The sequence below is a fragment of the Octodon degus genome, unplaced genomic scaffold (assembly GCF_000260255.1).
Source record: "Octodon degus isolate 3935 unplaced genomic scaffold, OctDeg1.0 scaffold00017, whole genome shotgun sequence".
NCBI lineage: Eukaryota > Metazoa > Chordata > Mammalia > Rodentia > Octodontidae > Octodon > Octodon degus.
In genome coordinates, this window is record NW_004524593.1 from 19,832,662 (window position 1) to 19,855,698 (window position 23,037).

Consider the following 23,037-nt stretch of genomic DNA (forward strand, 5'->3'; position numbering starts at 1 on the left):
CAGGGGCATCTTTGTTGGGCGCTACTGGGCATGGAACACCGGCTGCACACATCCCCTCGCAGCCAGGTTGCCAGAGTCGAGGGGCACTTTGTCACCCGGCTTGGCTCCTGGAAGGAGCAGTGCCGAGCCACATGCAGACTGAAGGAATTCTTTTTAGCCCAACAGTGTTCACTACAGCAATGACAGATGGCAGGGAAAGAGTGGGGCGGATTTGGGGGCTTGTCATGTACAGATGACGTCAGGCGGGCTTCGCCTGCTCCCTGTGCGCCTGTACATGTGGGGCTTCTGCCCCTTGGTGATTGCAGTGGCCAGGCCCCAGGACTCAGGTTTCTTCATCATTCCTGATTGGGTTAGTGTTCTTTGGGACAATGAAATGCCACCTCTTAGATTTTGGCTTCCATAGCTGCTGTCCTAGCAAGAGGAGGAGCCTTTGACTGAATTATCTGTGAAAGTCAGTTGCCAGGGTTTTTTTTTTTTTTTTCAATTTTTATTCATTTATTTGGTACAGGGTCTCACTATGCAGCTTGGACTCATGGTAATCCTGTTTTCAGCCTCCCTAGTGCTGGGATTGTAGACGTGTACCACCACACCTGGTCGTGGTGGCTGGCTCAGCATGTGGTTCAAGGGATGGAACCCAGGTTCCTGTGCTTGCGTAAGCAGGCACTTAGTCTGCTGAGCTGTATCTCCAGGCCCCTTGCCAGGTTATTTTAAAGATTAACTTATTAACTCCAGACCACTGAGAACAAAAATTAAAAAGAACCCCTGGGGAGGCATAGAGATAGGTTGTGTTCATGTACTGCAGAGTGTGAGGAGGTGAAGTCACCGAAGTGTCACCTTCTCGCCGGGGCCTTTGTGAGGCCACAGATGTGGATGCCAGAGAGCTCAAGAGATGGGGGGATAGCAGACAGCAGGAAGAAATGAGTGCCCTGGGTACATTGGGCTTGGCGGGTGTAGCGGGGTCCCTAGATGTCTTGACTGTGGCCTTGGGGATGCCAGAGCTGCTCGGCCTCATGGAGGAGCAGGGCATCTGGCTGCACCACCAGCGGCGGCTTCCAGGGAATCCCCCTCTCTAGAGGATTCTCCACCGGAGTACAGTCAAGTCTGCCCTGCTTTCTCGGCCCTCCTGCGTCCATGCTGGGATTCTTATATCTTGTTAAATGTGCATTTAAAAAGTAGCCAGTCACTTCTGTGAGATAAGATCTCATTTCTAGAGGAGATCAGGTATGCAGACCCATAGTGGCTCGATCCTAAGTCATTTATGTCCACTGCTTTTTGCCTTCAAGCTGCTAGTGAGACTAAGGCATTGTCCACAGTTGAGGACGTGGTGCACGAGACTAGTGGGGCAGAATATGTGAACACAGATGAGCAGATGAGAGTGTGCCTGCGAGCCTGCTGCTGGGCACTCCAGAAATGCCATCTCCGTGGGCTTCAGGATGCACGTCTCTAGGGGCTCACAGGGACAGTTCCAGACAGGTGGCTGGCCCTGCTTTGTAAGAGGTCCTAGGTCTCCACAGCTGAAAGGTGAAGCACAGCCCTAGTGGCCTAATGGAAATTGCCCCCCTTTCACACACACGTGCACACCCAGCCCTGGGCAGAGTTCAGCTTTCATTTCTCTTGTTGCCCAAGAGAATGAAAAAAAAAAAGAGGTCAGCCAACAAAACTGTCTGCTCAATGCAACTTGGAAAAAGTGCTACTGGAAGAAAGAAGAAGTTGTACTGTGTGCCTGTTGTGTGGAGCTTTATGGCCTAAACCCCCTTAACTCCAATCCTGCCCCAGCACCCTGTTGGACACACACACGACAGCAAAGTAGCCACTTCAGAGAAAGGCCGTGAGGTATAATAAACACTGGGCTTGCACGAGGCTATAAATGCAGCAGGGATTTAAAAAAAAAATCAAATGGCATGATCAAATGGCATGCTCGCCTCATAAGGAAATTGGATTGTTATCACTTGCGTGAGCTTAAGGGGTTACCTGGAGCCTACCAACCCAATGAGCAGACGCGACCCGAAAGCAGTGTGGCCAGCAGCCCTTCTGTACCGTGTTCTGAGAAATATTCATAATCAGGCAGTGTGAACAAAAATAAGTAATAATCGTGCTGTGTGGTAACTAGTACTACCATTGTTCTTTTTCATGGTGTGACCCAGTGCTCAGAGTACTTTCTGGAACCTTGTTCTAGAACTGCAGTTTAGAAGCTGTCATATACCTGAGAATTCTATCAGAGGGACAAGCCTGGCTTTTCAGAGGGTAGCACTGACTTCTCCAGAACCACCCAGGTCCTAGTGAAGAGTTCAGGTAACTCAGCTGATCTTTCCAGTTGTCACTAGGAAGCTGCGCAGTCCAGCCCTGGCGCACCTCTTTGCTGCCTCTCCCCTGTCCACGTAGTTCTCTCCCTTCACCTGCACTTGGCAGTGGCCTCGCTCTTGGTCTCTCTGTCGCTCCAGAAGCTTTCGGCAATGCTGGGTTCACTGTGATCCCTGAAAAGACAGTTGGAACCTCCTACTCAGCTACCCTTAGCTGCAGGCCAGTGGAGTCCAACACCAGCTCCCACTCGCTAAGGCTGGCATTGTACCCCCCACCCCACCCCCGGCAGCCTGTCCTTCCTCCCAGCCTCATCCCTCCCCACCCCCGGCCTCTGGTGGCCTCCACTCTACTCTCTCCTCCATGGGAACAACTGCTGTGTTGTCTGTCCAGCTGGCTGGCAGAGAGGACTTGGGATATTCTCATCACAAAGAAAGGCTAAATTTTGGAGGTGTGCTCATTGCCCCGAACCGATCATGACACGGTGCATATGTGTATGAAAGATCACAGCAGACCCCATAAACTTTTAAAACAATTTTTTTCTAAAGTCATTTAGAGCCCTACAATAGCCTCTTACCTTGTGGCGTACGAGCCAGTCCTTTCCTGGGTCTGATGAGACTGTCTCTAACTTGTGGTAAGCTTCTAGCCCCTGCTCAGGCCCAGGCCCTTCCTTCCTTTAGCCCCCAAGTGTCACTGTGAGTGGCCTCTCACGCGCCCCTGTCGGCCTCTGAGGTCCTCATGCCAGCACAGCCCACACCGGTCTGCACTGCCCATCGTCTGCTGTGCGCATCACTGTGGACCACACGGGGTCTTCTGCTCCATCTGCACGCTGTCCATGGTGTCATCTTCACCCCTGAGCCAAGCCCCTGGGGCTCCGCCTGCATGTCGGTGCTTGGCACATGGTCTTGGATGAAATCAGGAAGAATTTCAAAACAAGATTTAAGTACAGTGAATGGTGTCAAAATAAACGTGGGGCCTTGTGAAGGAATTCTTTTAGGAAGCACCACTCAGAGAGTTAGACTTGGAACTTCCATTGCACTTGTTTTCTAGATCTTTTTCTCAGTGTTTATGAAGAAAGAAATACATACGTCCACACATTTCCTGTTACTGATTCAAAGCCAATTCTGGTAAAGTAGATGATAACAATGTAAGTTTCAAAGATGAATTTATACAGTAAGTATAAAACTGATATTCTCGGGTGATCACAATGTTTTAGAGAAGGCTAGTGCCTGTGTTTGAGCTGTGGTCCCCAGCTAAGGGCACGGAGAAGCTGGAGACCTTTGGAGTGAGCCTGGTGGGAAGGGACAGTGGAAGGTGCCACCTCAGAAGGGGTGAGTGCCTATCCCTTGGGCATGGGTGAGGTGTCACAGGGCTTCCTGAAAGGACTGGCCCCCATGCAGTGAGACATAAAGCAATTGGGGGGCTCTGAATGACTTCATTTGTAATAAGTCATCCCAAGAGTAGCTGCTTGGAAAGCCAGGCCACCCATGTGTTTGACTTTGACCTCTTCCATTCACACCACTTGTCACACTTGTGCATACCTCCACTGTGATGTCACCTTCTGTTTGGTGACATAGCTAGAAAGCCCTCACCAGAGTAATATGACCATCCGTGCTTGGTGGTCATTACTCCTAAGCCTGCGAACTGTACTTAAGGTCTTTCCTTTATAAAGTACCCAGCACTGGGCTGGCAAGATAGCTCTGGAGACCACTGCGCCTGCTTACACAAGCTTAGGCAGGTGCAGAGACCACGTTTTGATCCCTGACACCACGTGCCATGCCAGCCCCTCCCCCACAGTGGGCTGAGCTCTCTGGAGTCTGGGCCTAGTGGCATAGGCTTATAATCTCAGTGCTGGGAATGCTGGAAACAGGAGGATCACTATGAGTCTGAGCTGTGTAGAGAGACCCTGTAACAATCAATACATTTAAAAAAAAAAAAAAGAATTAAAAAAACCAAAGTACCCAGCATCGGGTATTTAGTTACAACTAAACAAAGATCAAGACAGTAAATGAGAAACCATATATTTGCAGAAAAACTAGGGCCAGAGAGATAGCTCAGCAGTGTAAGTGCCTGTCTGGCAAGCACAAGGTCTTGAATTTGATCCCCAGAAGTGCAGAAAAGAATAGAAAAGCTAGGCTCAGCAGTTTCATTTAGGCTCATCCCACTGCAGTCACGGCCTCTGGATTGAAGTGCTCGCAAATTAAATTGCAACACAGGCCACATGTGTGTGATATGTGTCAGGAGGAGGAAGATGTGTGTTGGCAGTGGGGTGTGTGCGTGTGTGTGTGTGTGTGTGTGTGTGTGTGTGTGCTGGTGTCCAGTGGGAAGAGACCCAACAAGACACTTGGAGGACAGAGCCTGGAGAGCTCGCAGATGCGGAGCAGCACAGGGTCCTTCCTCCCACAGCCCAGGACAGCCAAGGAGCCCTAGGAGGCCACGCTGCTCGGCCGTGTGGCGCAGCCTCCAGCCTGCCGGGCGTGAGCCAAGGAAAGGGCAGTGTGGTCCTGACTTAGCTTCCTTTGTCTTTCGCCCCAGGTGCTGCGTTACACCATCTCTTTCCTTGCCTGTGAGGATGTGGCGCAGGCAGTGGTGGCTCCGCCACCTCTCCGTGGTCTCCACGTGATACACGTCTGGAGACCTCCCTGCCCTTTGAGGGCCCTCCGTTCTGAAACCTTAGGAGAGGGAGTGAGTGGCTGTCCCCAAGCGCTGTCAGCAAAGGCCCATCTGAAGGAGGCAGTAGACTTACCAGAAGAGAGACTCCCCCCATGTGCATGTGCGTGCACACGTGTATGCAGCGCGTGTCACTGGGTTTCCATGCATGCTCTTCTTTGTCACAATTGCATGTGGCCATCAGTCCCACAGGTCTCACCTGTGCACAGCTGGGTGCCGCAGAGTCAGCCTGTGCTGTGGTGGCACAGCCAAAGGAGCTACACAAGACAGGTCAGCTTCCTGCCTCTGCCTCTCAAGCTGGCGTGTTCCAGGCTGACTCTGAAGTGACTTCAGACTGGCTAGACGCTGGGCTGGTGAGAAGCCATGGCAGGGATAGGACGTGGTGAGGACACAAGCGACGTGAGTCCCAGGGTGCTAAGCCATCTCCAAAAAACCCTGAGTACTGGTGCTGGACACCCATAGGACCCTTGGTGACCAGGGATGCCACACTAAACGTGGGGGGCACATTACAGCATAGAAGCCCCCCACGCAGTCCCAGCTCTCCGCGAGGCCCTACCGTGTGTTACTAGGAATATTACTAGGAAATTCTCTTTCTTGCTTTTTCTCCTGGTTTTTATTCTCCTCATGAATTGTATTCAGTAGATAGAGTAAAATCCAGTGTAAAGCCTCTCTGTCACATGATTTGCTCTGTCCTCTTGGGTGCACATCATCTGTGTGCATCATCTCTGGGGTGGACGTGTGGACAACTAAAAATCCAAGTTTATCTGTTACTGCCAAGGGCTAACTTTTCTTGAGCTTATTTGTCACTCGATCAAATGTTATCTTTTTATTTATTTGGGGTTTTTTGAGATAGGGTTTCAATATGTAGCTCAGGCTGGCCTGAATTCATTGTGTAACCCAGGTAGCCTCAAATTCCTGGTGATCCTCCTGCCTCAGCCTCCTGCATGCAGCTACTACAGGTGTGTGGCACATGCACATCTGGCAAGAGTGTCTCTCGAACAAAATCTGTTAGTTGGCAAGAACCAGCCAGGTTTGGAGAAGGCTCTGCAGGACATGAGCATGCGTTGGGAGGAGCATGCTCCGTGCTGAAGGAGCTCACCGTGAGAACACACCCAAGGCAGTGTAGTGTGTGAGCACCCAGTGACAGAGCTTGAACTGTGAGCCCCAACAAGACACACTGAGCTTCTGACCCTCCGTGCCCCAGAGGGAGACCTCGCTTAGAAGGCAGCCCATGCAGATGGAAATGGGCTGGAGGAGGCTGGGGCTCTAGAAATCGTCCAGCCAGTGTCTTCATAGGAGGAGAATGATTTGAAGGCAGGACCACATGGGGAGATGCCAGGTGAAAATGGAAGCAGAGACAGAAACAGGGCAGTTGGAAGTCAAGGACCCCAGAAGTCACCAGGAACCCAGAAACTGTGAGAAGCCAGAAGGGAGCCTTCCTTGGAGACCTCAGGGGGAGCCATGTTCAGCCAAGACTTGATCTCACTCTTCCACCTTCTGGGTCAGCGGGAGAAGTGTTGTGTACTAAACCACCCAATTGGGGGTGCTTCCTTCCTGTAGTGCCAGGAAAGCAGCAGGCCCAGTGAGCCAGCTGGGCCTTGTGCCCTGGAGGGAGAAAGAGGCATGCACACCAGGGAGTGAGCCAGCTGTGTGCCACAGCTGGGCATCTCTTAGTGACCACACTGTGTCCTCTTAGTGCCCAGCATCTCAGACATTGATGGGCACCTTGGTGCCTGCACCTGGCTTCGGGAAGGCTCTGCTGACCCTGCCACCTCTGTGCCTTCACAGGTGCATCTTCCAGAGCAGGGACATCTTACTGTCCTGGTGTTCAAGTGTCATGGTTTCCTCATGGCTGTTTAATAAAACTGGAAAAAGTATGCTACAAAATGAATTGAAAGAAACAAATCTGGCTGGGGATATAGTTGCTTGGCAAGTGCAAGGTCCTCAGTTCAAGTTCTGATATAAAAAAGAAATAAAAGAAAAAAGGAAATGAATCACTGAAGATGCAGGTTCATGGAGCTGTTCAGCGTTTGGGGACTGACTAGCTAGTCGCCACATTGTGGTGGTACCCCAGGCTCGTGGGCTCGGCTGTCCATAATTAACGAGAGCCGAGGCGTGTCGGAGGACTGCCTTGGCGAATCAGCTTTTCCTCCATAGAGAAGCCAAGAGATGCTTCTGGAACATGCTTTCATGTTTGTGAATCCTCATACCAGGAAGTGAGTCGGGTTAAGATTTCAACTCACAGAGTCAGATTTCTCTAAGGGGAAATCAGTGAATATCTATTCCTTCTCTGCAGAGCTGCAAGTGTGGGAACTGCAGTAAGTGTGTCTGTCTCTCCATCTTTGGGGAATTTAGTGTCTTACTGGAGGAACCACGCGTGTACATGTCCCCCACGAAGGCTCTGTGCTGGGGCATAGCAACTCAGCGTGTCTCCTGATTGCATGGGCTGAGGGAGAAAAGAAATCCAACTTTCTTTTCAGAGTGAAAGAAAGCATTTCACAAAAAGGCTGGACTTATCATTTCACTTGGAAAATGCAAACAGTGTTTTGTTTCAGTTAGGTTTAGGGCGGGTATGTTTTAGGTAAAAGTTAGAGGAGGGGGACAGGCGTTTGGTGGTGTAAAACAGAATTTTAGGATGTGGTTCAGCTGAGAGGTCCTGGGACAACAGTGAGTCTAAGAGGGCTGCTGGTGTCACGCTGGGTAGCACAACCTGACTAAGGGACTTAAAGAACATTGTCTAGGCATTGGGAGCCCCTGGAATTTCGCACCAGAGGAGGACCGTAATTGTAAAGCCTTGACCAAGTGCCAGCCAGTGCGATCAGCTCTTTGCCTACTTTATTATTCAGTTTGCTAGATGAATATACAAGTTGACTTGAAAACTACATATCCAGCCACCGACCGCATGGATTTATCTGACTCCAAGGTCTCTGACCCTTTTCACTTCTGCACTACTGGTTTTCAAGGGGACATGGCACAGCCTGTGATTCTTCAAGGTACCCAGAGTGGCCACTGAGGAGATGGGCCAGGTACACAGCTGCCCAGGTGGACGGGACTCCTGGCCTAAGTGCACACTGAAGTTTATGTCATCCAGTGGAATGCCACTGTTTTCTGTTGTGTGCGATGCACCACGCAGTGCTGGCTAAAGAAACAGCCAGCCAGTGAGGAAGCAGCTAAGATCCAGGAGAAGGCCCTGGTTTTGGCACTGTGATCACCGGCCTGGTGAAGGGACATGGCCTGCAGCTCCTGGCACCACCTGGATGTGAAGGTGGGAAGGTGGGAAGATAGAGACACTCTATCTAAGGTGGAGACACTCCTGAGAAGAAAAAGCCCAGGGCCAGTAGTGAAGTTCGAGGGCAATAAGGCCATACGCATCGTTTCTATAACAAATGACAAAAATACATAAACCTAGACCCCAACAGTGGTGATTAGAGTGGCCCTTGTGCCCACAGCTTCTGCACCACAGGGGAATGTTGGAAACACAGATTTGGGGGCCACGGTACCCTCTCATCAAGTCAGACACTATGGGGTTGGGGCTAACATGCTGTGCTCAGGAGCCTCGAGATGTTTTTGGTGCAGACTAGATTTGGACTCGAGTCTTCCCTCCTTGCACACCTTCACTTATTCTTTCTTCCTCCGTTCTAGAAAAGACTTGGGCTGGAAAGTCTAATTACGTTCTGTAGATCTCATGTGTTCTGTTGGGCCCATGCACAGTCTCTTGAACTCATTTTAAAAAAGACAAGGGAAAGAGGGCAGCCCAGCCCTTTGGCCTTGTCCTGAAGGAAGTCACCTCTGTGGGTGGAGCCTGCTAGGGTACAGAGAGAATGTCTATATCTTGCTCCAGAGAGCAAAATGCAGCCCTGAAAGACCCGATGCACCAGCACGAAGAGGGTGCGTTCTCATCCAGGCTCTTCCTCCAGCCGGCATGTGGGTCATGCAGTGAATGCATCACGAGGACCATGCGGCCCACTTCACAGGGTGCTCGTGAGGACTAAAGAATAGGTGAAAATATTTATATGTCGGAAGATCTGCAAGGGCTGTGCACACAGGAGCCAGTGATGCTATCATTAGCTGAGACCCCTTGATGGAAGTTGTAGGAATCTCAACGACTTGAATTACTTGCAAGTGACAAGATGACCTTTTGAATGAAGTGGGGAGCTCCTCGCTGAGAGAGCTTCAGGCAAAGATGTTACGAATGAGCCATGTGGGGCTGCAGCAGAGGGCTGCTGCATGCACTACAGCCTAGCGCCTTCTGACCCTGGTGTGAGTGTCCTGTGGTCCAGCAGAGCAAAAGAACCCTGCTCCACTGCAGAGTGAATGCTGGACTCCGCCTTTGTTGCTCCTTCCGCCCAAGTCACCCCAGACACTCAAAGCACTTAAGTACACTGAAACATTAAACACAGCACAGACACCAAACGCGCTTAAAGCCTTGAGGGCTGGCGCTTGTTAACTTGATGTCTGTTTTTCTCTGCCTCCCTCGTGCTAGATTCCTTTTCTGCTAGAAGCCTGTCCCATTGACTTAGGCCCTGCTGCAGGACCCTCGATGTCACAACACGGAAGCAGCATTGGATTCCCCATGCTTTCGCACAGCTCTTCTTCGCAGTGTTGTGTAAGAACGTTAGGATGTCACCGTTGACATCTAAGCCAAGCCTTAAGTTGCTTTACAGCATTGCTCCTTTAAGGCTCCAAGATTTTCTCTGGCCGCAATTTTGCAGCTAGCCTTTTAATTCTTTTTCTTTTCTTTTCTTTTCTTTTTTTTTTTTAACCTTCAAACTGTTGGGTAACACAGGTGACTTTCCACTTCTGCACTTCCTGGCTGGCTGCTTCCCAGTCGGGGAGAATGAATGAATCCTTTTGTGTAGAGGTTTTGTGACTGGGCAGAGAGCTCAGAGCCTGCCAGAGGTGCTGCGTGGGAACTGCGCGCTCAGTGCGCATGAACGTGTGCGCAGCATAGTGCCGCGAGGGCAGCGCATCGGCCCTTCTGTGGCGGCAGCCGAAGCAGAGACCGCTAGGCCTCGTCACAGGGCCTTGGAAATGCGCTTCCCAATTCAGTCAGGAACTATTGCTGGTCAGCTGTTTAAAGAAAGGGAAGAAGTTGATGCAGAGGATGAGGGAGAAATAAGAGAGAGAGAGAGATGTGATCTTGAATTTTTAAACTTAAACTGAATATGTGCAAACACAGGCACACATGTGCACACACAAATACACACTTGTGCTAAGACTGAGGTTTTTGGTTTTTTCAAAGTAAGTTTTTGGTATAGCTCTGCCAGTTGCAAATCTGTGATGTATTTTTATGTGTGTGTGTTCCTGATCCACATGCCTCCTGCATCAGTCATGTTTCCACTTTTTACTTTCTGTAAAGTAGAAGAAGTGAAGGGACAGCGCTGAGCGATCCGAGTGCAGGAGGGCTGCACGCGCGTGGTCTCGTTCCACTACCTACGTTATGCTGTCTCTCTCCCACCTAAAGCTAGTGGAAATATATACACAGTTATATACAAGTCTCAGTTACTTTTATTGCTGGGACAAAATACCAACACTCAAAATTAAGGAAGGAAAGGTTCGTTTAGCTCCCAGATAGTGAGGTTCCAGTCCATACTTAGCTGGCTCCGAGGCAGAGCGGCATGTGGCTGAGGGCAGCAGTTCTTGGTGGTGAAAAACAACCAAACAGCAAGAGCCAGTGAAGGAGCAGCTTAGTGGCAACATCAGCAGGCAGCAGACAGCAAGTCTGTCTCTCTGCTTCCTTATGTTACATTCAGGCTATCCACCCTAGGCTGGGTGTAGTACTCACACCCATAATTCCAGCAGCATTCACACCCATAATCCCAGCAGCACTCACACCCATAATATTAGCACTTGGATTTTGAGTTAATCTCAAAGTCTGGAAATCTGCCCCATGACTGCATGAGGCACTTGGGGGGACAGCTAGGCACAACCCATAATACGTATATAACTTTTAGTCATTCTTTATGAGATGCAGTGACATTGAGCATGCCCGCTGTGTGGCCGTCACCACGATCCACTTCCAGAATATTTCTCCTCCAGCCGAGCGCTCGGCGCCACTGCACCATCATGGCCCTTCACGCTCTCCTCCTGCCCCTGGCAGCCTCTTCTGCTGTCTCTGTGAGCTCTGCTTATTGCAGGCTCTCCTGTGAGTGAACGCATACAGCGTCAGTCCTGTGTCTGCCTTGTGTGGCTAAGCGTACCGCTCTCACATTTCATCCCTGTTGAGGCATGTGATTCTACTGCTGGCGTACCCGTTCCCATCGCTTGGCTCCCCCACCTTTAGGCTGCTGTGCGGCGTGCTCTGAAGATGTACCTGCCTGTCTGCTGTCACTCTCCAGGGTGTTGCCCAGGAGGGCAATTGCTAGATCACATGGTACTTCTACATACACTCTTTCGAGGAATAGCCAAACCCCTTTCCAGAAAACTTGTTTTGTAGAGCAGCTTGGCTTTGGACTTCCAAGGCCCTCAAATGGTTTGCACAGAAGCCAAAGCTCTTTTCTGTTGGCTCTGTATTGTATCATCAGTTTGAATCACTTAATTGACTCCCACAACTGTAGGAATAAGACCAAGCGTCGTGAGCAGGTTGGAAACATGCAGTAGATATTGCTAAGTGTGTAAATGCCCTGGGAGGCCCAGAAGGCCTTGGGGAGCAGTTTTGCAGGAACCAGCCCCAGAGTGTGGTGCGCCCTGGCTGGTACATGCCACAGAACAGGAACTCCAGGCGGAGGACAGCGCTTGGTGGCTGCTGGTGAGGCGTCTAGGCCAGAGAAGAGAGCTGGCACCGCTCAGCAGGCTCATCTCAGTCACGAGACACTGGGTGAAGCAATGTAGAAACAAGTGATTGGGGACTTAGCGAACGACTGTCACATAGTCGGGAGTGTTAACGCTCACCCACATTGTGGAGATGGAGGATGGGGAGGTGGCTGAGCAGGTCCGTGTGTGCATAAACTCTGAATTTAGGAGGAGACAGACAGACGAGCAGTGTCACAAGCTGGTGCCCACACCTTCTTCACTCTTGGTTTAACTTAGTGTCATGATGCAGGCATGTAAAAGCAGGGCAAAGACAGTTGTCACCATCTTGCAGAAGTAGACAGCTTCATGATAAGATTCTGGGTTGAAGCGTGCTCAGAAGATTTACCAGGCAGCTCTGTGGTGAGGTCATGGAGCTGTAGGCCGGGTGCTCCGCAGAGCGTCCTCCATCCTCCTTAGCCACCCGAGTGATGCAGCTTTGGAAATTGCCCCCCTAAATGTGGTCTGTAGGGGCCAGGTTTATTTGGCTTAACGTGGGAAGTTGAGTGTACTGAGTGGGGTTGATAACTGTCTCGAAGAACACGAGGGGCCTTCCCTGAGGAGGGAGCAGCCTTCTCCTGTCCTGCTACTGACTGGGGAAGAAGAAGGGACCTCAGAAATAACAAGGAGGTTGAAAGGCCCCTTGTCCTTAAAGTTCAAGGCAGTGGACTGGCAAGACCAGGTCACGGCCCTGCTTCAGGATTGCAGTTTACTGTTTCCTGAGTGATTTACATGTTCTGTTTTCTTTTTCTTTACTTTTTTAAAGTTTTTCTTTTTCGTTCCTTTTGACACAACATCTTACTATGCAGTTCAGGCTGGCTTTGAGCTCATTTGGTAGCCTAGGTTGGTCTTAAATTCCCAACAATCCTCCTGCCCTAGCCCCCAAGAGCTGGGAGGGAAGAAAATAAAAGAGAAGGCAAGCCAGGAAAAGGAAAGAGAAGAGAAGATGAAAGGACGTCGGGAACCTTTAAGCCAAGGAAGAGCGTGAGGCTGTCCATGGCCGCAGCTCCCAGATCTTCTGGCTAGGCAGCTCTGACCCCTGAGGCTTCTAGCAAAATGTAAAGTAAGAAAGCGCCAGAGTCTCTTTTGTACCCTCTTTTCTTTTTAAAATAAGATGTAAGAATGTCCATAAATTTGCTAATGTGCATATTTTTCTATTTATTTGCTCAAAATGGTCAGGATTTTTTTAAAATTTCATATCTTCAGTGAGACTAAATATTACATAAGTGTAAATACATGCATCATATGGTCCTAGATATTTGATATATAATATAAATTATATATGTTAATATTAATATATAATTTGCATCTATAAACACTGTTATAAATTATATCATGTTATGCTAATATATATCATTAATTCAACAATGAAAGTAATGTTTCGTTTTAGGCAGTGTGTCCAAATATTAGTTATATGACAATGAACAGTATATACAGTGTGTCACTTAGGAGCTCAGCAAACATGCAAAAGGCCGTGTGCTAATCCATCCTTGCCGGAAATCACATAAAAGAAAAATTTAAAGATAGAAAAGTGAGCTCTGTGTGCGAGTAAGCTTTAGCCAGTGAGGCCGATGGGAGTGTCTGAAAACCTCTTCTCCACCAGTTGTTATTGTCCCTGTCCTCATTAGACTCGTTGTGCCATTTATTCTTGGTTGGGTAAATGATGTTGCATTTGCCCAACTGGGAGTTACTTTCTGCAAACTTCGATTCACGGAGGACTGCCCACCATTCAGCTGTGCTCGAAGAGTTGTATCTGCATGTCAGCATTAACTGAACTTCTGGTCTACCGCGGTACACTTTCCTCTTGTGCCCCATTGATTCTAATCGTCTTTAAAGGTCTTTGCTATCTCCTGCCCTCTGGAGAGGGGTAAGGGTGGATCACAATCCAACTCTGGCTCCTGTCATGGTTTCTGGCCTGCAAATTCCAGCCCTGTGGTGGGAAGCAGGGTTGGGTTACCTTGAACCCTGCCCCATTTTCCCAGAGAGGTTCTGGCAAGGCCCTCTGCTGCACTGAGTTCCAGGTCCCCTCATCCACCTTCTGGGAACATCGTGAGGATTAACCTGAGTGAGATTATGTGCCACACGCCAAGAGGCCATTATGCCAGCTCTTGAGGAACATCTCCTGGTTCCCTGTAGCCTACGAAGGGACATTTTGGCTGCTTGAGGATCACGTTACCAGGCCTCAAGATTCCTTCCATTTAGGGGGCTTCACTGGGTCAGCAGGGGAAGTCTACAGGGTAGAGTTTGTCTAAAATTTAGGAGGGCACCCGAATCCAAGTGTGTGAATCACTTACCTTTTTTATACTTTCTTAGTCGAGAAAAATAAAAGTCTACTATAAAGCCAAATACTCCAGCAAGTGCTTATTGCCAGATTACCTGAAGCAAAGTATGCACACACGGAAGGAAAGCACATTTCGAAATTGGAGGGAAGATTACACTTTTTCTCTGTGAGATTTGAAGGAGAGCTAGTAAGTGTTCTTGGTATTCTGACAGTGCTTCAGCAGACAGTGGCTTCACTGAGGGCTGTGCTTGGAATGATGCCACACTGAAGACACGACTTCTGACCTTGAGGGGCTCAGGGGTTTGGGGAGACCACACCCCCAGCACGACACGACCATGCAGACTTAGACTGAGTGCTGCTTGGGAGCCTCAGGATGAGCAGGGGCAGGCGCCAGAGGCAGGGCGGGACCGGGCTCCCCCTCCCGGGGCCACAGGGTGGTAGTTCAGTGCAGGAAACACTCTCATTTCAGGATGACATTGTGAGAAACGGCCTCAAGCAGTTATTTCCCATAGAAAGCAAGGGCTCCTCAGTTCTTTTGTACGTATGTGAAACCAAGGTACCTTCTTGGAGTCCAGGATCCAGGCTGGTTAGCTTCACGGTTCTCTGCCACACACTAGACCACATTGCTCCTGCTCAGTTCATTCTTAGGCTGCAGGATGTGGACTATCTTCATAAATCAGAGCAAGTCACTTGGAGAGTCAAAATCCCAGCTGGAGCCTTACCTCCAAAGCTGAGGCAGGACACATATTTTAATGCCAGTGGATTTAGGGATGAAAGATCAGACCTTTTTCTGGTTACTAGGGGGAGATTTGCAATTCAGAGATTTTGAGGGTGATCCTGGATCTGCTGAACTGAACCCCTCTTCCCATCCCTCTCTGTCCCTCAGCCCCCAGAGAACAGGTGGGTAGAGCAACAAAGCCATCGACTTAGTAGCATAGGATTATGGCTGAAACCTTGTAAAGCTTATGTCAGCAAAGTAAAATAATTACCGTCAGTTTCTTTTAGACAGTTGGCTTTACAGTCATGTCACCTTTGTCATAACAGGCGGCTGATTCCGTAGCTCTGTTTTTCGTGGCAGATGGCCTGGTGTTGGAACGGAAGTGCTCCGAGGGACCGGAGCAGAATTAGATTTGAGATAACGCACTGGGATCGTGTTTGTGGCTTGGGTTGTCACCGTCAGTGTGCTGAGGGTGCTTTCTGTGTTGCTTTTTCCACTTAGATCCTCAAATCCAAAGATTTGACGTCTCCAAACCAGCGCTACATCGATAGCAAAGTTGTGAAAACAAGAGCCGAAGGCGAATGGCTGTCCTTCGATGTGACGGATGCTGTGCACGAGTGGCTACACCACAAAGGTTGGTCTCGGGGGCACTTGGTTGTTACATGCTGGCTGCAGATGTAATGGTGTGGATACACATTCATGTGACCTCCTTGACTTAATGTTTTCCAGACAGGAATCTTGGATTTAAAATAAGTTTACACTGTCCCTGCTGCACCTTTGTGCCATCTAATAACTACATTATACCCAATAAAAGTGAAGAGCTAGAAGCAAGGTTTGCAGGTAAGTGAAACTCAGCCATCAGAAATGGGGCAGGACTTTTGTTGTGATTTCTTGGGGGACAGAGTCAGTTTGCATGTGACAGACTGGAGACATGGGGGCAGGGAGTCTCAATGTGGGTGGTGATATGGTTGGAGAAAGCTAGAAGAAGCAGAAAGCATTGGGAGAAGGGGAATGGGTGGGTTCTCGGCTTCCAAGGCTCACTGCCCAGTGATGGGTCAGTGTCACTGACTGACTCACCAACCCTTCAGACAGCTAAAATAGATGAGCCACTTATCCTTCACTCAAGCAAGGCAAGTGTCCATGCACTTCATCTTGTACCAGTGGATAGTGTGCATGCAGGGAACTCTCCTGGTAATTCCCTGAGCCAACTGTTCAGGACACACGACTCGATCTCACCAAAGAAAGCAGTCTTCTCATGTTGGAGTTTCTATAACTGAAGCTTACATGTGTTGGCGCCCTGAACCTTTCTACCTTGTACCCAGCATTCCGGGGGCTCCTTTACCAGAACTTTGCAATAGCTGATCAAACATAACAAGATTTGGTTTTCCTCATGCCCACGCTAAGTGAATGAGCCACAAGTCAGAGACAAGGAGGAACTGTGACACACTGAGTCACTTTGTGTACTGGATAATGAGCCGCTGGGTGAGGAGAGGGGGACTCAGTCTACATTCACAGGCGGGGCCAGCGCCAGCCTGTACTGCTGGGTCGGGAGGCTGAGCTTTCTTCCTTTCTAACACCATCCGGGTCCCATGTCCACCTTCAGGGGCCACCATGGCCCTTGCTTTTGGTGAGATACTTCCGGAGGCCTGAAGATTTATTTTAGTCTCTAGCCCAGCCACAATTCTCTTGAGTGTGGAGATCAAATGCTGAAGCTGGCAGTCTCTTGAGTGTGCTTTGGGGAGCTCAAGTTTCTAAATCTCAGATGGAATCAGGAGAGTGTTGAGGATGCCCTAAAATAAATGAAAATGAAAAAGCCCTTTCTTCCCAGCTTCCCTAAATAGCGTTAGGTAAGGGCGACTTCTGTTTCACTTGAACCTAGCTCACTGCCATTTAGCTGAGTCTCAGTTTATGTTCCTTAGCAAAGTCATCTGTATATAGCTTTCCTGGGAAGGGAGTAAGCCAGGGGTGACAAAGCAGGGTCTGTGCCTTTCTGCTGTCAACAGTCTGAACACAGACTACACTGAGCACTGACGCAGGTCGGCGACCTGGAGTGTTCCTGGACCCTGGGTCAAAGGCTGCTCTGGAGGACTCCTGCAGGCTACAGCCTTCCCTTGGACCCTGAGCTGCCTTCTGACAAGAGTCGCATTGAGAAGTGCTGTCGCCTAGGGTCATCCTGTCCTTTCTGTCTCCTTGGGGGAATGATAGTAGCCAGGCCATGGTGGTCATCACTGCCATTTGTGACAATATGCAAAGCAAAAAATTATATATATTATAGCTGATGATGTGCAATGAAGGTAAAGCTAAATGTTTATTACCAAATGCATTTTTTCAAGGTATTGATGGCACCTCCACATATACCAGTGGTGATCAGAAAACTATAAAGTCCACTAGGAAAACAAACAGTGGGAAGACCCCACATCTCCTGCTAATGTTGTTGCCCTCCTACAGACTTGAGTCGCCACCGTCCAACCGGCGGAAGAAGCGCGCTTTGGACGCGGCCTATTGCTTCAGGTAAAGAAATGAAAATGAGTGTGTGGTTGTGGTTGCCTCTGCTGACCTTGTTTCCCCTGTGCTTTCTGTGCTAGCACAGCAGCCCGAGTGGCCCACACTCACCCGGGCCAGGTTAGGGCAGTGTCGCACGCGGCCTCACACGTCACTCCTCCCAGTCCTCATGCAGGCTTAAGGCAGATACATCTGGCGGCGTTCATCAGTTCCTTAGCAAAGAGCCGAGTGCGAGGGGAGAAAGCAGCCCTTGGAATGCCCTCCCCAAGCCTTCTGAAGTGTGTTGTTGTTAGGAAAGCATGCTGAGCTTGCAGCTCCCCAGAGGAGGTGGGGATGGGGTAGCCCTTCCCACGTCTACATGAGGCCTTGCCCTCTCTTCAGCATGCCGGGGACCAGGCCTTGTCACACAAAGGAGACGAGATGGCAGCAGAGGGCCACCTGTCATATCTTAGCTACAGGAGGAAGTGAAGGGCAGGGAGGGTTCCTGTGTGAATTCATGGCGGGAGAGAGTGGTGTTCTGCCTGGATTCTTATCAAATGCGGTCAGGAGAGGCTCTGACTGGGGTTTTAGTTGTGCTTTATTTCTTTTGTATGGTTGTTTTCATTTTGGCTTTACTAGAGGTTGAACCCAGGGCTGTTACATGGAGTTGCCTATGACATACTCAGCTTTCCCTCCCTCCCTCCCTCCCTCCCTCCCTCCTCTTCCTGCTTCTCCTCCTCCTCCTTCCTTTCTTACTCTTGAGCCAGAATCTCACCAGCTCGCTTAATGGCCCAGCTGGGCTTCTTCGCCTTGTGGTCCTCCTGTCTCAGCTTCCCAGAGCTCTAGGATGACCCGCGTGCTCTCCTATGCGCAGCTAGCGGTGATGAGGCTGTCCAGGGGCTCTGAGCTGGGTGTACTCAGTATATCAGAGACCACAAGCAGAGTGACCTCTGTTGGTTGCTAGTGTCAGCGATCATACTTAGCAAGATTCTATTTCTTTTCATATTTAGTTCTTTCCTATATCCAGGAATATGTGGTGAAATTGATCTTGTCTCAGACAAGCGTCAGATGGTTCTTTGATTACAGCTGGAGCTTTTCATTCCTTTTATAAGTGAAAGGCATCTAGGCTGGACGGCAGAACAGCCTGGGCGTGTACGTCAGTCAGTTCACTGGTTGTTGGTGTCCCTCCCAGCCACCTCCCGCTTCTGCGGTCATTTGAGGGCAGAGTTTGGCTTTCTAGGACACAGGTGGGGAGGGAGGTGAGAGCTGGGAGTGAGCACAGCTCATGAGGGAGGGTCAGCCAGTGAGTCTCCCCACATCCCATTGTAAAAGTCACTAGAGAGTTCAGTGAAACCCAGCCCTGCTCACTGCTCTGGCTGCCGCGAGATGCGTGTGGGAAAGCTGCTTGCAAACCTGCCCTGCTCTCTCTTTCCACAGAAATGTGCAGGATAATTGCTGCCTGCGCCCGCTTTATATTGATTTCAAGAGAGATCTTGGGTGGAAATGGATTCACGAGCCTAAAGGGTACAATGCCAACTTCTGTGCGGGGGCCTGCCCCTATCTGTGGAGCTCGGACACCCAGCACAGCAGGGTGAGTGTCTGGGAGCGCGGCTCCTCTGTTCCAAGCGGCGGGTGTGCCTGACGGCAGGACGTGGTTCTACGTGAACGCACGGCGCTAAGTAGACCCAGTGGGATGGGGAAGCGAAACAGGCTGTAGATGGCATTGGCGGGAGCCCATGTCCATGTGAAACAGTAGCCGATGAGCAGCTGCAAGTGAGCTTTATTAATTTGCTCTTGGTTTCACATTCTGAAAGTATATAAACATAGATAGGTAGCAGGAAAAGGCAGCTCTTTTTAATCCATGTATGACATCACATCACATGTAATGAAGCAGTTAAGGGACTCTGGTCTCCATCTGAGAAAAGACTCCATTGTCACCTCCACCAGGAACTGTTGTCAGACAGAGCAGTGAGGACTCCAGCTAAAGCTTTAGCACAGTGGCTTCCTGGCATAGGACAGTTAGGATGTCATTTGACCTCTCTGAAACTCAATTTCTTATCGGTGGAAAAGAATGTCCATATTAAAAAGGATCCCTGAAACAATGCTGAACTCAAAGTTGCTGTGAGATAGAAAGACAGGAAGTACGTGAACATCAGGACCTCTTTCTAGCATTACCCAAGGTAGCCAAGAGTGGGGCATTTCATCCAGTCACTTCTCTGAGGACCATGGTTTGGAAGGCAGGGCCAGTGTTGGAGGCCATGGGGTTCCAGCACACACTAGAAAGGCCTTTGCCTGATAGTTCTCCTGCTCCCTCCCGATGCCTCCTGATACAGAATTGTAGAGATGGGAAGGATCCACTGAGTTATCTTGTCCACCTTCATTTTTCCAAAGGAATCAGGGCCTGGATGACTTGCCCAAGATTCACAGAAGGGTAGGGACAGGCCAGGGCTTGGAATGCAGCCCTTCTTGTTTCATAACTGGGCCTCCATTTGCTCTATCCCACAGAGTTTAATTCCTAAAATGTGGCTACCTGGGGAGGCTTTCTCCTCTGCCCCTTATTTCTCAGTAAATCTCCCTATTAAAGAGGCATTAGAAAGATCGCCTTCACGGCAGGGTAGGAAAATGAGTCTCCTGCCAGAAAGATCACATAATGCTTTCAGTTAAGTTCAGGAGTTTGGAGGTTATCAATTATCCTAGACAATCTGTGTTATAAAAATGTCTCTTTACTGCCTATGAAAAATTGCATGTGAGTGGAATCTGAAGCCTATTTATTTATAAATGCCCACAGAGGCTGGAGCTCAGATTGACAAGCGCAACTCCCCTTCCTCTGCCCCCCAGGCCTTGGCACTCGGGGTCCACGTGCTTGGCCGCGTGAGGGAGGCTTGCTCGTGCCTGTCCCTTTGTCTGAGCTCCCTGGCTGGGCCGCTGCATCTGGGCCGCAGCAGCAGTAGCCGTAATGTGGGCAAGGCCCCGTTGCCAAGCAGAAGCATAATTCTCCTCCCCGATACACAGAAGGAGTGTGTGCAGGCTGAGACTGGGCCTGTTTTTCAAGGAGAAAGGAAGAATAACTGTCATGGTCACAAGTATGCGGTTTGGACAGAGCTACCCAAGAAGCTAGGGGCAGTTTAATAAAGTAGTCAGTGTTGCCGCACTGAACAGACCTTCTGTCTTAGACTGAAAAAATTGCAGTGAATCTCGAGGAAAAGGTCACTTGCTGTTTGGCCAATGCGTTAATGGCATCCTTGGAACTGTCTGTGTGCCATTCGGGGACCTCCATGCCGGGGCTTGTGGGAGTCGCACCCCCTTGACGCCAACCCCGACTGAAGGGACAGGGCTGACTGCGCGCTGCCCTGTGGCTCTCTCCCCACCCCTCCAGCTAGGTGAAGGGAGTGTGGGCCATAGTTGTCTTCCCTATCAGCCAAATGTGTGAGTGTGAATAGTTAAGGAGGTCGATGGCTTTCCACGTCACTCTGAGCACTGCCATTATTACGAGGCAATCAGAAAGAAAAAAAAAAGTTTAAAGTGAAAATTTTGGGACGTTAAACATGCCTGAGAAGACACATAATGTGACAGTGTTTCCCCAGCAGACAGGGTAGGTAACCTGCGCTAGGCCTGAGCGTAGTAGGCTCCAGTTCCAGCGCGCACCCAGGGACTGCATTCATTCTGCTGCTATCCGTGCGTCCCGGTCTTCCCTGAGCGTGTGGATCTGATCCTGTCCAGGGGAGACTTCCCAGCGCTCCAGGATGCAGTCACAGGCTGTAGTGTCCCTGAGTGTGAGTGAGCTCTTAGTCCACTTAGCAACTGCTTGTGCACACACGCATGGAGTAACTGCAGTTAGAGAACAGCATGGAAAGAAGGCCTAATACTAAGCGGCATGGGGAGTGTCAGCCTCAAAGCAGGGGCCAGGGCCGACTTCTGGAAAAAGTTGGGAAAATTGGCTGAATGAACAATTGGGTTCATTTGAGTTTTATAATTGATCCTGCTTATGGTATAGAGAAAAAGCATCTTGCAGGAGGAGAAGGTAAGCCTGGTGATGGCTGTGGACACATACCAATCCCAATCTGGTTATCATTTAGGGTTCACAACAGGTGACAGCCAATCCAAAATACTTGGTATTGCCTACTGAATGCCTTGGCTGATAGCAGCACAGAGAGATTCTTTGAAAACTAATTGTTCTGGGTGGTTTTTGCTCCTCCTTTGCCAATGTTGCCTGTCATCTCCTGTGTCCTCAGGTCCTCAGCTTGTATAACACGATCAACCCGGAGGCCTCAGCATCTCCGTGCTGTGTGTCCCAGGACCTGGAGCCGCTCACCATCCTCTACTACATCGGCAAAACCCCCAAGATTGAGCAGCTCTCCAACATGATCGTCAAGTCGTGCAAGTGCAGCTAAGGCTCTTGGGGAAGCAACCGGTGAAATCGCAAACACGACTCCGATGATGCGTATAACAAGAAAACGCAGGAAAGCCTCCCTCGGCTCATCCTGTTACCATGGCTGAGAAAACGGTACTAGTTCAAATGCTTGGGAAGTGTGTGTTCTGTTTGTTAAAACTGGCATCTGAAACAACAACAACAACAACAACATAAAGCAGAGGGCCTTATTCTACATTTCACCTCTTTGTAAGTGAGAGAGACGAGAAGCAAAATCTTTTTTTTTAAAGGAAAAAAATAAACACTGGAAGAATTTGTTAGTATTAATTATGTGAAAGAAAATAAAAAGAAAACCAGGAGAATCCTGTTCCTTGCCGCTTCCGCCGCTCCTGCCCGCTTGCTGTCCCTCTTGCTTTGCACTCGGCCCGCCCCTCCTAGGTTTAACAGCAAGTTATTTATTGTGTGTTACTATATAATGAACGTTTCATTGCCCTTGGAAAATAAAACAGGTGTATAAAGTGGAGACCAAGCCCTGTGCCAGGAACTCCAGAATGGCTTAAGGAAACTTGAACTCAAACGAGCCAGAAAAAAAGAGGTCATTACTGGGGGAAAAAAAAACCCCAAAACCAACCCTTGAGTTAGATGACCGAGCCAGTCTGCCTTAAGAAAAGACCCGAAAGCAGGAGCACGCACCGAATGCCTGCAGAACACGTGGATGGGGCTCGAACACTAGAGGCCTATTAATGAAAGAAATTGTCAGCCAGAATAAGTCTGTAAGAATTTTTTTCCTTTGAATTGTATGTGGTTCTTTGTCAGTTTAGTAAACTTGTGAAATATTGAAATGTTTTGACATATAATGGTCAGACTTCAGACCTTAATGCGTTGCTGTATACCTGAAGGGTTTCTCCTTTGTTTTGGTGTATGTAACCCTACCTGTATTATTAAAATAGATGAGTGTAGAAGCCAGTGTAATTGAAATCACATCTGTGGCTCTCTTTTGCAAAGTATTAAGTCCAGACATTAACAACTTCACGTGTAATGTGTAAATTCTTACCATATTTTCTATATTCCGTAATAATGTCATGTGACTTAGATTGGACTTAAATTTGAACCTTTTTTAATGATAATTCACAATTAATTGTGTTCCCTTTAGCTGGCCAGTATTTTGAGTAAAGCCCCTAGACTTTGCCTTGTACTACAAAGATTTTTCTTTTTAATAAGATTTGCTCTCTTGTGCTTTGTGTGTTATCCATTTCTGTGACATAGGTTACCTGGGTTTCTTTGTCTTTTTTTTTTTTTCCTTACAAAAAGAATTGATTTGAATTTAATGATCTTCCTTCATCTTGTGATCATCACTACTAATCAAATCAGATATTAGAAATCAAGTCAGATACTAGGAAAATGGGAAATGTTATGGAAACATAAATAAGC

General features: G+C 49.1%; 1 protein-coding gene across 3 annotated transcripts in view; it reads left to right on the forward strand.

The window, feature by feature from the left end:
- Nucleotides 1–23,031, forward strand: part of Tgfb2 (transforming growth factor beta 2) — a 70,770-nt gene extending 47,739 nt beyond the window's left edge. For 2 of the 3 annotated variants that reach the window (XM_023710338.1, XM_004626877.3), the window contains 5 exons: nt 15,258–15,390; nt 15,486–15,596; nt 17,090–17,267; nt 18,675–18,828; nt 21,470–23,031. In XM_023710338.1, coding sequence (XP_023566106.1) covers nt 15,258–15,390; nt 15,486–15,596; nt 17,090–17,267; nt 18,675–18,828; nt 21,470–21,628 — 735 coding nt within the window. In that variant the 3' untranslated portion in view covers nt 21,629–23,031. The remainder of the gene's footprint in view (nt 1–15,257; nt 15,391–15,485; nt 15,597–17,089; nt 17,268–18,674; nt 18,829–21,469) is intronic. The other variant, XM_023710339.1, reaches the window with a different exon arrangement.
- The last annotated feature ends 6 nt before the right edge of the window (nt 23,032–23,037 follow it).